Genomic DNA, 12,839 nt, shown 5'->3' with positions numbered 1-12,839 from the left:
ACAGAATGCATTGATCTGAGTTGAAGCTCTAGAAGCTGAAATTCTATCTTTATACCTCCTTTGTCTTGCATCCAGTCATTTCATTTTAGCAAAGCATCACTATTGAGGAGAGTGTCTTCTGTCCTTCAACTATCTAACAATGACTTCGGGTCTCCCTATTGTTGTTTTTTGAGATCCACATTGTACTTAACTTCAACAATACACAATTTTCTCTCTAGTGACAGAATAAGCCATTCATTATAATCAAAGCTTTCTGGGTCTTACTTTGCATAAGAAACCTAGGACTAGACGGATCACCCAAGTCCCTGAATCCAGTGCTCTGAATGCACAATTAACCACACATATTGACATCAGCAGAAGAAGGCTTCACAGACTATCTGTTCCACATAGCTCTAACTACAAATCACAAAACACATTTAGCAGCCAATAGTAAGCTCCAGAAGTTGCCATTACGATGTGTGACATTTGAATGTGAAATTCAAAATTTTATCTTTCTTGTATATTATGTATATTATATGCCAGAACTTAGAATTCCAATGTTTGTCCCCAAACATTTCAGTATTTTTCCCAGAGTGCCCATGTAACAAAATTCATGAAGAATCAGTGGAGCTGGCTGGACTGAAAACAACGTTTTTGAAATCAACGTTCTCCCAGCTGACCACAAGTCTGCAAAACCAGGTCTTTCTTCCTCATTCCCCTTTCTTACACTCCTAGCTGTACAATAGATGGGTTTTTGACAAGTTCTTTTTCAACACCTCTGTTTGGGAGCCTAGCAATTCTGGGGAGTGAGAGATGTGTGCCTGAAAAAACCCAGCTAGAGACAGGAAACAAAGTTACTCACTACTTGCCATCTGGTAGATTATTTAGGATGAAGACCTGCATTATTATGATGAACTCTGCTCAATGTTTTCAAAAAATATTCACGAGTGCCCCAGTTCCAGAAGATACTGGGTGCTGGATTCCAAGCTGGCAGACATACTTGCCCCAGTGACGCTGATGCAAGTGCCCAAGCTCCAGCGAAAGTTACTTGCCTTTTTACATTAAAATTACTACTGACTAGCAGCCAGAATCTCCCTTTTCACCAGGCAGGTGGAAATTTAGGTCCTTCAGTTTAACTTGTAGAACTCTGTATCTTGATGGATTAATTTCCACCCCACTTTTGTGGGAGCTGGGAAACAAAGTGTAAGCAAGGAGAACACAAGAAACTGGTAAGCAGTTTTACCATCATCTGCCCAGAGTTCTAGGACTCCATTCCTCCTTCTGTCACAGACTTGCTACCTCGGGTGAGGCAAGTCACCTTCTCAATGAACTGTGTTCCTAATCTGCGTCCAGGGGATCTCACTTGAAGAAATGCTGGGCATTCACAGCTATCTCTAAACTTCAGCATTTTACATACTTGAAACATATGCAGTGCTTTATGCGGACAGCTGCCCGTCCTGCCATTCCCAAAATAGCTACTGTTTGGTGTTTCAAATTCAAATTTGTAGCTTTGTAGCTTACTGCCTTATGACCACCATTGGTAGCTCCCCTGCCTACAAAACAGGGATATAGTCATCCCCCACCGCAGAGGGAAATCAGTCCATTATAGACTAATTACTTGGGTTTGACTTCTCAGTAATAGGTTGTGTGTGAATAACGTTGTCCTCGGGTCTGAATAGACAATGCACAAAGCCAAACTGCACCTTTGCAAGGAGGAAACAGAATACTTAAGACCTGTTTATTAAGTTAATGGCATTCATTACATGCTTCAGAAAAAATGTTAGGAACTTCATGATCAAATAATTAAAGACTGTGCTCCATTGCACAGGTACCAGGATGGGAAATTCAGTCTGTATGGGAAACTGTCCACCTGGTATTTTATGATTTCATAGTGTTGCTTTCGCAACTTTATAAATAAACGATCTCTTAACTTAATCTTTACGTACATTGCACATACAAAATGACTATCAGCAGTGCTGCAGGCATCAGGAATGGATGCTAGCTTGTAAGCAAACACGTATCATTTCTATGCTACTATTACCTAAGTATCACAAGCGAAACAAATCCAAACTCACATCTCTCATCATTTTCACTGCTTCCCTGGTCCTTCCCAGCTTTCTTGCACACATTGCCAGCCTCCTCTTAATATAAACTAACACATTGGTGTCCCTTCCTGTATAAGAAGAAAAAGAAACAGCATTAAGATAAAAACATAAAACAAAGGTTCATTCAATATTCCAACACAAAAGGAAACATTCTTCTTGCCATTTTTTGTTCACAATCATCAATGTTTTCACAATACTTTTAATAAAAAATTACCAAATTCTGCTGATTTAGATGTGGCATAACATCACTGAAATCAGTGGAATTACTCCAGATATACAGAGGTAAAATAAGGACCCATGGGTTGGCCTTACACCTATGAAATATAAGCAGATCTTAAGGTACAGAGAACGCTATAGGGCCATCAAGTAATCAAGTGAGGCAAGGAGAACCCCTATGAAGTTAACATTGGCACAAAACTCTGGTCACACACAGCATTACATTACTTACCAATTCACATACATGGTTAAGACAAGGGCATCCATGAAAATGCACGTTATATCCTGCCTTTTTTGTAAGTTATGAAGTACATGCTTGTTAACATGAGATGTAGCAAAACAAATCCTCATCCTCTAGCAGTCTTTTTCTTAATGATTAGAAGAATTTTCCATTTACAGAGCCTTTACTTGTTACCCAGTCATCATCTTCAAATTCCTCACTCTGCTAATTATGGATGGCAAATTAGTATGTTTCAGATATGACAGTCCTATGTACTGGAAGATGCCCTAACAGCAAAGATGACAGAAACTAAACAGCTGCAACAATTATTCTCTTGGAGAATTCTTACTTGTTTAATTTCTCATTCTCTTCCCTGTAATTCCAATGTGAACTCTTAACATGCTTCTGGACCAACAGGAAATGAGCGGACAGCTAATCATCTATAAAATTATCGTATCATGAAAACATAAGACACCTGCTACAAATTATCTTTGTGTATAGTATGCAGTCTGTAAAGACTGTAGTCTGTTCCTAACATTTTAAAGTCTTTCATAACAAGAACAAGATGTGCACTGAAAACATTCCAAGTACCTACAAATTGTTTTAAAGCTGTGATTAAAATTTTCAGACAGATTAAGCAGCAGGTTGAAAGGTCTGACTTTAGAAGAAAAAATAAATAAGGGAGGAAAGGAATTCCTTTAGCTGTATTTTATATTATGTAATTCCTTATCTCTGCAATGATTCCTATATATTTAATAAACAATTTATTAGTTACATCTGTTTCAACATGTTTATGTAGTGTAGCTAAGAGGTATATATTTCTGGCCAAGCTCCTTTTCAGTCTTTTCAGAAGGAATACTCAAAAGAAATCTACTTACTATGAAATCAAGATAACATTTCAGGCCAAAATTTTCTGAGGTGACTAATGATTTGGGGTGACTAACATGAGCCACCTCAAAAAGATTGCCTGCGCTTTCTATAAACTAGTACCTTTTGGAAGAGGTTAAGTTGGGTACTCAAAGTCATTATTTACTCTTAAAATGCTTCACTGTGAGGGTGGTGAGACACTGGAACAGGTTGCCCAGAGAAGCTGTGGCTGCCCCCTCCCTGGAAGTGTTCAAGGCCAGGTTGGATGGGGCTTTGAGCAACCTGGTCTAGTAGAAGGTGTCCCTGCCCATGGCAGGGGGGTTGGAACTAGATGATCTTTTAGGTCCCTTCCAACCCAAACCATTCTATGATTCTATGAAAATTCATGGTCTAACATAAAATACTGTATGAAGGAGAGCACACGAATAAACAGAAACATAGAGCAATATGCTGTTGTTAAAGAAATTACATAGTGTTTTTCACCTGTAAAAGATTAAATGCCCACTCTTCATCCTGAAGTTAACTTCAAGGGCCAGAAATGGAATGACAGACATCTCAGAACCATGGAACTGCAACACATCTGTCTGTGGTCCTTCCTCTCCACCTTTGAAACCATGCAGAAGTCCAGCACATAATCAAGAGAATCCTACTTGAAGCACCTGTGTCCAAGGCATCATCTGAGGCTGGAACTTCTCTAACTTTTGTGGGTGTACACTGACATTATCAAGGGCAGATGGGGTGGTATAGAGAAGTGCAACAATCTAGCCCCTCCTGAAGCCGCAGTCAGAGCTGGCAGCCACTTTTCAGCCCCTCCTGCTCTGTGGCAATGCACAGTTTTGCAGTTCAATTGGTTACTTCCTCTGCTGTAGTACTGAAGGTTCAGGGTGTCAAATTTGATGATGACAGTAGCCATCTAGCACAGACAGGTTACAAAAATACCATACTTATATTTGCCTGCACAAACTTAACCAGGTTATCTTGGACATAAGCATCATGACAGTGTTTAATTACTCTTAGTGTGCATCTTTCATAGAATTGCTGTCATTTTCTATGCTCAGGATGGATTGAGTGCAGAAATTAAGGTTTCACAGACAACCATAAGCTTGCTAGAGCCTGAAAGTTGCTTCAGGGTCTCAGCTGCTCTATATTTTTATTTTCACCAAAAATAGGCAAATAATACTAAATATCATTTTATAACCAACAAATGTTTAAAATAAACTTTTATAAAACCTCAGGTTTTCAGGTTTAGGCTTGCGTACACTTGAAACTAGAGATCACAGACAATTTCACTGTATACAATTTTTATCAGCAATCTTCAAATTATGCGAGATAGCCAGAGGCTGTGAATTCAGGTCCTGAGAAACTTGAAGATGCCCAAAGTATGTTAGTGCTTGTACTTATGTAATTAATTGGTATAATTTTTGCCTGAGGTAGTCTAGAAATAACCTAGACTGTTTTATTTATCTTTTTGTTCATGTACTGGCAGTGAACCCTCATGTATTTCTTAGGTTTAAGAAGCATCTAATAAACATCATCACAGCAGCTAAATCTGCTTATTCAAAATTTTTAAGAAATCTAGACTTTCAGTTAGAGCACTGTATTATTGCACTTGCTAATTTTTATGTTTCTGTGACCTTTCTTAATGTATGCAACTAACTTTTCAAATGTCACACTGGTTAATGGGTCTCACTAACTTTTACACAGAACAATGTGTTGTACATATTTACTCTCACAGCTGATGGAAAAAAACTGGCAAAGCATCACTTCACGCCTGTTTCTATCATTCTTTTCAGCCTTTTCACAACAAGAGCCCATGTTTTCAAAATGGCTAAAAGCACTTCAGTGCAACTTCCTAAAACAGTGTCCAGCATTTTCTGAATATCAGACTGCTTTCAGCTCTCCTACTTTTTATTTTCTGTTAAGTGCATGCTACAGTATTTTCTGCCATGACAAAGAAAAGGTGCATCTGTAATCTGAGCATTGCTAGCTCAGCAACAGAATCAAGCAAAAACACTGAAACAGAATAGTCTGGCTCTAGAGCCATATTCCAGCCAATGTTAAATACTGAGTACATAGTTCTGAGAGGGAAAAAAAAAAACCACCTCAAAAATCAAAGAACTCTCCAGAACTTCTCTCCCTTTAGAAACAGCTATTCCCTCTAGAGAAACTTACTGTGTTGGGCTTCATACTGGGCACCATGGTGCTGTAGCTGCTGACTGCGCCTGTAACAGCCCTCTCCAGCTTTCAGAGCTTGCTTGAACAGCTTCTCTGCTTCTACAATTGTCGTTGCTTCCTCTTCAGCCAAGAGAATATAGGCAGTAGCACACCTGCAAAAATATCAGAGGAAAAACCATGAGAAAGTTGCATGAAGTAAAAGCTATACAAAGAAATGCAGACTGGCAAGGGTGTACCAAATACAGAGGCAATGAAGTTTTGTCCATATACCTTTCTGTTGAACTAGTCTGACGAATAAATATTGCGGCAACCTACAGCTTCTCTCATTTGTAGATACTGTATCACTCAGCCACTTGAGTAAACCTATCGACAACTGCCCCAGAAAGCAAAGCACTGTCTCACCAAGCAATCATGGCCTACATCACTGAAACTCCTTCTGGAAACCAAGACTAGTTTTATGCACTATTGTTTTAACACAAAACGTCTCCATTACTGTAATGGTATGAAAAGAATCAATAGACCTATAACACTTGCCATGTGCAAAGAACAGATTATAAATATAATTGTATAGATTAAAAAACAAACAACACCACCCCCTCCAAAAACCAAACCAAACCCAGGAAAGGAGCTTTAGAAATACACAGAAAGGTGAAATGCATGGTGGCAGTCACCTCATCCAGCTTTTAGCTGTCTGATTTAGATCTCTTAACTATCTGTGCCCCTCCACTTCCATCAAGAAGCATCTTCACAAAGCCATTCATTTCACACGTTTAAACATCTCGCTAAGAATAGGGTGAATTGCTGAATGGAGGTGCCTCTCTCATTGACTATAGAGGGAGCCCAGGCAAACTACTTTAAACTCAGTGGCCACATTTTTAGCAGCTGAAGTTAGGTGGATAGCCTGTTGACTTCTTTACCATACAAAGCACACTGCTGGTAAGATTATTCTTTATACAGAAATAGAATTGGGCTGCAGCTGCCTTTGGTTGCATTTCACAAAGAGTCATCAGCTGAGGAACAGGAAACAGGTCTGCATGAAAACAAGATTCCAGGAACCAGTACTTGCTGTGGGCCAACCAGCTGAAAAGCAGCTTGGCAGAAAAGGACCTGGGGGTCTTGGTGGACACCAAGTTCAACATGAGTCAACAATGTGCCCTTGCCGCAGAGAAGGCGAATGGTATCCTCAGCTGCACTAGGAGAATTGTTGCCAGCAGGTTGAGGGAGGTGATCCTTCCCCTCTACTCAGTGCTGGTGAGGCCACATCTGGAGTGCTGTGTCCAGTTCTGGGCTCCCTGGTACAAGAGAGATATGGACAGACTGGAGAGAGTCCAGTGAAGGGCCATGAAGATGATTAGCTGGAGCATCTCACATATGAGGAAAGGCTGAGAGGGCTGGGACTGTTCAGCCTGGAGAAAAGATGGCTCAGGGGGGATCTCATCAATGTTTGTAAATACCTGAATTGAGGGTGCAAAGAGGATGGAATCAGGCTCTTTCTAGGGGTGCCCAGTGACAGGATCAGAGGCGGTGGGCACAAACAAAAATACAGGAGGCTCTGTCTAAACATCAGGAAACACTTTTTTACTGTGAGGGTGATTGAGTTTTGGCACAGGTTGTCCAGAGATGTTGTGGAGTCTCCCTCCTTGGAGATATTCAAAAGCTGCCTGGACATGGTCCTGTGCAACGTGCTGTAGGTGGCCCTGCTTGAGCTGGGGGGTTGAACCAAACGACCTCCAGAGGTCCCTGCCAACCTCAGACATTCTGTGATTCTGTGACACATGAGTAGCACAAGATAGGCTTATAGCTCACTTCTGCAAAAGCCTTTTATGCTACATGCTCTCTCAGTTAAACTTCTGTCCAGGAACAAACAATTATTTTTCTCCTTCTGATGAAACATGTGAAGGACAATCCGTGAGGCACTGGTTTATGGAATTCTAGAACGCAGTAATCTCTGACAGCAACCTAAGGGACTCTCTCCACTTTATACACTTTGGCAACATTTATACAGTTTGCCATGCCAGTAAAGTATCACAGCATTGAGTTTATTGTGGGACCTCTGAATACTACACTTCTCATTGAGAAAATAAATAATGGACTCAAAGACCAAAAGTCCCAGAAAATTACATCATATTCTCTCACACTATGAAATGAATATTTTAGAAGGTGTTTATGAGTCCCTTCTTTCTTGCCTCTGTTCAGGATGACTGAGAAATCCAAAAGGGAACTCTCCACCTCATAAATGCATGTTTCATATGCTCATCAGGAGGCAACTTAATTAACACTTTGCTATGCTGATCCAAAGCCCACTGACATCAATGGGAAGACTCCCATTGTCATCACTGCCCTAAGGATCTTCTGGGTGGCTAGCACAATGTGCAGCTGTGCTTTTTTCCTCCCATTGCAGGCCTTCCTGTGACAGGCCTGTAATCATGGTTAAAAATTACTGTAGCAAACCCCCTGCCTTAAGCTATCATCAAATGGATTTTTAAATGACAGGATAAATGTTAATGTTGTTGTCACTCACTCATTCAGTTCCAAAGCTTCATGTGCTGCAGAAATTCGGGCTTGGGGGTTTCTCTCTCTCCAGGCTTTCTGCATTACTATTCAATAAACAAAGCAGAACAGGGGCGTATCAGTCATTACAGCGTTAACAAGGAGAATCTACTGCATTATAACAACAAAATTTATTGCTCTCAGCCTGACTCACTCCGATGCACTTCAAACAGCTCAGTGATCACTCAAAAGATACATAATCAACATGAGCTTTTGTCCCAGATACTCAGCTTTATTTTTTCATTTAATTAATTTATTTTCCATGGGAAAGTCTGGCTAAGAGATCATGCCATCTGCACTGTCACATACAGAGGTGACAAGCAGCTTTTTCCTCTTGGGGTAGTAGATTCCACAGGGCACAAAAGAATATATGGATAGTTGGGATTCGCATTCTAGTTCCTTACTGTGCTGTTGCGTTACGTGAATACTAAATGGAAACAACATCCAGGCTAATCAGACCACCTTATAGTTAGGCCATCGAGTTCAGAAAATAAGATTCATGTTTATCTTGTGTCAAAAAAGCACAGTATCTTCTCCTTTGTAATTTTGCCCTCAGAATGGGGTGCCCAACCATCAGTACCTCTCCTTTCCTAAGAGACAAAGAAAATTTGTCTCTTCAGAGGCAAATTCTGACGACTGAAATCATTGTCGTACATTTTTAGCAGAACCAAAGTCTGCACATGGACTTAACAGTAAAGGCTTAATACAACTAAATCTGCTTATATCAAAATCAGTTGTAAATATGTCGTTCCCATTCTTTACAGAGCTTCTAACTACGTCGGGGAACGAAACACAGGACTCAAGTTTTACATAAGCTCTCTCTCTTCTGTCAGCGTAGACTAAATAGGACGTGGACAATGTAACTCAACATACTACACGGCAGCTGGAGGCAAATTAAGCTATACACGTTTGAAGCCACTGCAAGAAACAGGAGGAAAAACCAAGTCTTTACACTTGCAAATGGTACCTTGAGTGACTTCAGCAAGAAAGTAGAACAAAATAGTGACACAAATTAGATAGTTTATACCTATATAGATATTTGCCCAGATCTGGAATACTATGAATCCAACAGCAATGGCTTTCCAGGCACTATCAAACTTTTGTCTTTCCTTATCTACTATGTCTGACTGCATTTTTCTTGCGTCAGTTTAAACCAACCATTAACCTATTAGCAAAAACAGTTGTTCACAAGGTCTCTTACTAGCGTCTGCAGGCCGTAAATGATCCGTGTCACATGTAAAGAATGTCTGATGGTCCTGTGCTGAAAGATTCATATCGTAGTAAGTCAAAGGTTCTCTTCCTGTTACCCATGTATACCTGCAAACATGCCAACAAAGAGACATTTTGTTTAATGAGGTCACATTCAGCAAAATGAATCTAGAAAAGAATCCTAGATGTTAGAGATGGGCATAGCCCACTAAGTTCACCCAGCCAAACTCCTAACCAACATACATTTCATTTCACTGTACTGGGATGGAGCAACAGTAGTTGAACCTGAGCTAATGAGGATGTTGGAAAGCACACACAGGAAACCAGTTATGCACATATTCAAACATTAAGACTACATGGATATAATTCATTAGGTTGTTTGCTATAACTGATTTGAAGCAAATTACTGTATTAACAGTACCAGGTACATCGCGCTTAGGTTTTTCCATTTTTTTATGTCACCAAGAATTGCAGAAATAACAAGTGCATGAACATAAATTTAAATTCCTTTTCATTCTGCAATTCTTACAAATGACAGAAAAATCTGGTATGAGCGCATGTGTCCATGGGTGTCTTTGTTTTTCCATCTCTGAGTTAGCTTAATGGAAAAGTAGAGTTAAGGTCCTTAACCCAGTACTATGCCTGAAACTGTAACATCATAGCACTTACCGATTATATTCGGCTCCTCTGAACAGATTTAAAGGATTTCGCCAGACTTTGCATTCTGTCATAAACAGAAACACACAATAATGAATCTCTCCCAAATTACAATGGTACTTGAGATTTATCAGAAACATCAGTTACCTTCTAATAAGCCTTATCAAATGGCTTTTATTTTTTATAAGTGCAAATGGAAGAAAAAAAAAAATAAATCAAGAGCATAGAGATGCAGGTAACCAGACTGTTCTTCCTTTTTAAATGATACTTTCATTATCAATCAGTGTCAACAGATGTAATCATTCCAGACAAATAACCACTAACAAAGCACCAAATGCCAGATGAAAAGATAATACTGATTAGTGCCAGAACTCACATCTACTATAATGCAGAACTGAAGAGGGATCACACTGAGTTATTGAACTGAAAACCAGCAATTAACTCAGTCCCTATGGACTTATTATTTCTACAGAAAAACTTCACTGTCCAGTTAATACTGCAAATCACTGAGAATCTCAGCTACAGTTGCCAAATTTAATTCCTTCTTAGCTCGTGAAGTAAAAATCCATGACAACATCTGCTGATCTTACTTAAGTTACAAGCATCTCAGGGTTGACAAAGGATGATGGCAGAGAAAAGTCCATTGCATTGCAAAGGTTTGGGAACACTAAAAACATTCATACATTTCTCTCAGGGGTAAAAAAATGCCAAATTCTTTGCACTACAGGTAGGAAGAGATAAGAAAATCCATAACAGTGTAATTTAGAACAGAACTCAAAAAAAAAAAAAAAAATCACAAAAACTCAATTTCTATAGCATTTGAAAAGGTAAGGTCTAGATTCTGACTCTTCTTCCTTTAATTTAATACTAGACTTGTTCGCTTCATTTCAACAAAGACAATTCACTCCAGTGAAGGTGAAACCGGAATCAAACCCAGTATTTACACAAAGACTGACTGAGAGGCAGCATGTCGTTCCACCACAGATCTGCTACTGGATGACCCCTCACGTGGTGCTCTGCAAAATCTCATCAGTAGCATGGGCCGTGCAGTATTTCACCAGCTGCTTTCCACCACCGAAAGTCAACCAGCACATTTTTCCCTATGAAATTTTCTGACATTGTTTCTAAAGAGATCACAGCAACAGTTTTCTTGTGGCATGTTGAGTCAGCAGGGTACCCTACTTTATACAACACTGGTAAGTATATGCCTGCTCCCTTTATGCCTGTTCCATCAAAGAAAGACAGAAATACAGAACGGCAAGTCAAGCCCTTCTCTTTTCTCACGGACATAAGCTCCCACTTTTGAGTATGAGGCTAAAGCAGCACAGAGAGAAAGCATTTTACATAAATTATTTGCAGTAACATAATGACACCCACAGCTACACAAAAACTAGTCAGGTAGCGTAGGAGGTGGGTCCTCAGCTTGGTGCCCCAATCACCTAACACGTGCATGAAACAGAGACATGGGAACGGGAAGATGTTTGGGAAGAGAGCATTGATTATACATCTGCATCTTTCAACTAACCATTTCAGCAGGTAGCTAATACTAGAAAGCACCACTGGTTTAGTCAGCAGAAGTGCTCAATCAACATTCAGCTGTTCTGTTGTGCAGCCAGAGGATATGGCTGTTTGACAGGCTTCAATCTGATAGTTTTTACCCAATACGACTATCAAACCATTGTAAATATTAAATCAACATCAGCCTTCTCAGCTCCAGCGGTACAATTCAATGACTTGGCTTACTCTATTTGCAACCAACAAGATTAGACAACAACTATTTGATCACAGTGACACCATTCTTCTTGCTCATCTTATTTAAATTTAAGTGGCTATACTTTACCTATGCAGTACTTCAGCACTGCACCAGGGAAAGGTGGAATCGGGAAACAAAAAGGGGAAGTGAAGAAGGTATTTTATCAGCACCTCCTGTCCTGGGGTTAGTTTGGCATCTGCCTGGCTAGTTAAACACGTGCTCTTTGTTCCTTTTGTCTTGGTATCTGTGGATACCACAGTCTCAGTACAACAACCATTCTTCTGACCTTTCTGAAGACAAAGATACCTACTGCAATATTCTACCATAGTTAAACATCTACACAGGAAAACATGGTGAGACAAGTGAAAAACTCATCTTCACCTTGTTGGACAGTGAAAGAAACATCCCAGTGTTGATGCATGGTAAACCAAAAAGGTTGCCTTTTCTGTTACATTACAAACTAATAACATAACTATGTCCTTATTTTACATAAGCAATTAGGATTTATTGAAGATTAATCTTTCAGCTCCTTGTTCAATGATCACGTTTTGAGCACCAATATCTTTCTGAAGGCACAAATAACAGGCTATCCATACAGACACACTATCCAGAGACACTGTGAGAGTCCCAACTCATAGACTCAGGTGCCAACGCACTGAAAGCAAACACGCTCCTTGACTATTTGTTTATATCAGAAAAGTCAAGATGCTTGGGTGAACCTCATTAGTCCAAATAATGTGTCTTCTGCTTTAAAATGATGGGAGTTATTTCAGAGCTGCTGAAGTGTGACTGAGAGCGTTGATGAGTGCGCACAGGTGTTTCCAAGCCATCCCATGCTTTCTGCCAGTCCATCCAAATCTAATATATTGGACCGTGCAGTGCTGCTGTTCACAGCCTCTCCTCAGATGGGAATGGCAACAGCTGAATTTGCTGTGCTATATGGAGGCTTCCCTAAGTAGAAATACTCAGTAGAGAGCAAGGTTTTTTGAGGCCACCTATTTTATTTAACTTGTAAGTTCAAAGCTAATTTTTGTTTGCTTGTTTTCATGAACGCTAAAGGGCAGAAATAAAATTTGCCAGGTACAGACACAGGCACCTCAGCTGCTAA

General features: G+C 39.9%; 1 protein-coding gene across 4 annotated transcripts in view; it reads right to left on the bottom strand.

Annotated features, from left to right (window-relative positions):
- Positions 1–12,839, bottom strand: part of ST7 (suppression of tumorigenicity 7) — a 157,327-nt gene that overhangs the window by 46,784 nt on the left and 97,704 nt on the right. For all 4 annotated transcript variants that reach the window (XM_074827551.1, XM_074827553.1, XM_074827549.1 and 1 more), the window contains 5 exons: positions 9,991–10,045; positions 9,314–9,429; positions 8,084–8,159; positions 5,560–5,714; positions 2,055–2,152 (listed from right to left, as the gene is read on the bottom strand). In XM_074827551.1, the coding sequence (XP_074683652.1) occupies positions 2,055–2,152; positions 5,560–5,714; positions 8,084–8,159; positions 9,314–9,429; positions 9,991–10,045 (500 nt within the window). The remainder of the gene's footprint in view (positions 1–2,054; positions 2,153–5,559; positions 5,715–8,083; positions 8,160–9,313; positions 9,430–9,990; positions 10,046–12,839) is intronic.

Source organism: Strix aluco, chromosome 5 (genome assembly GCF_031877795.1).
Source record: "Strix aluco isolate bStrAlu1 chromosome 5, bStrAlu1.hap1, whole genome shotgun sequence".
NCBI lineage: Eukaryota > Metazoa > Chordata > Aves > Strigiformes > Strigidae > Strix > Strix aluco.
The sequence above is the reverse complement of the archived record's forward strand: the minus strand, read 5'-3'. Positions and strand labels throughout refer to the sequence as shown.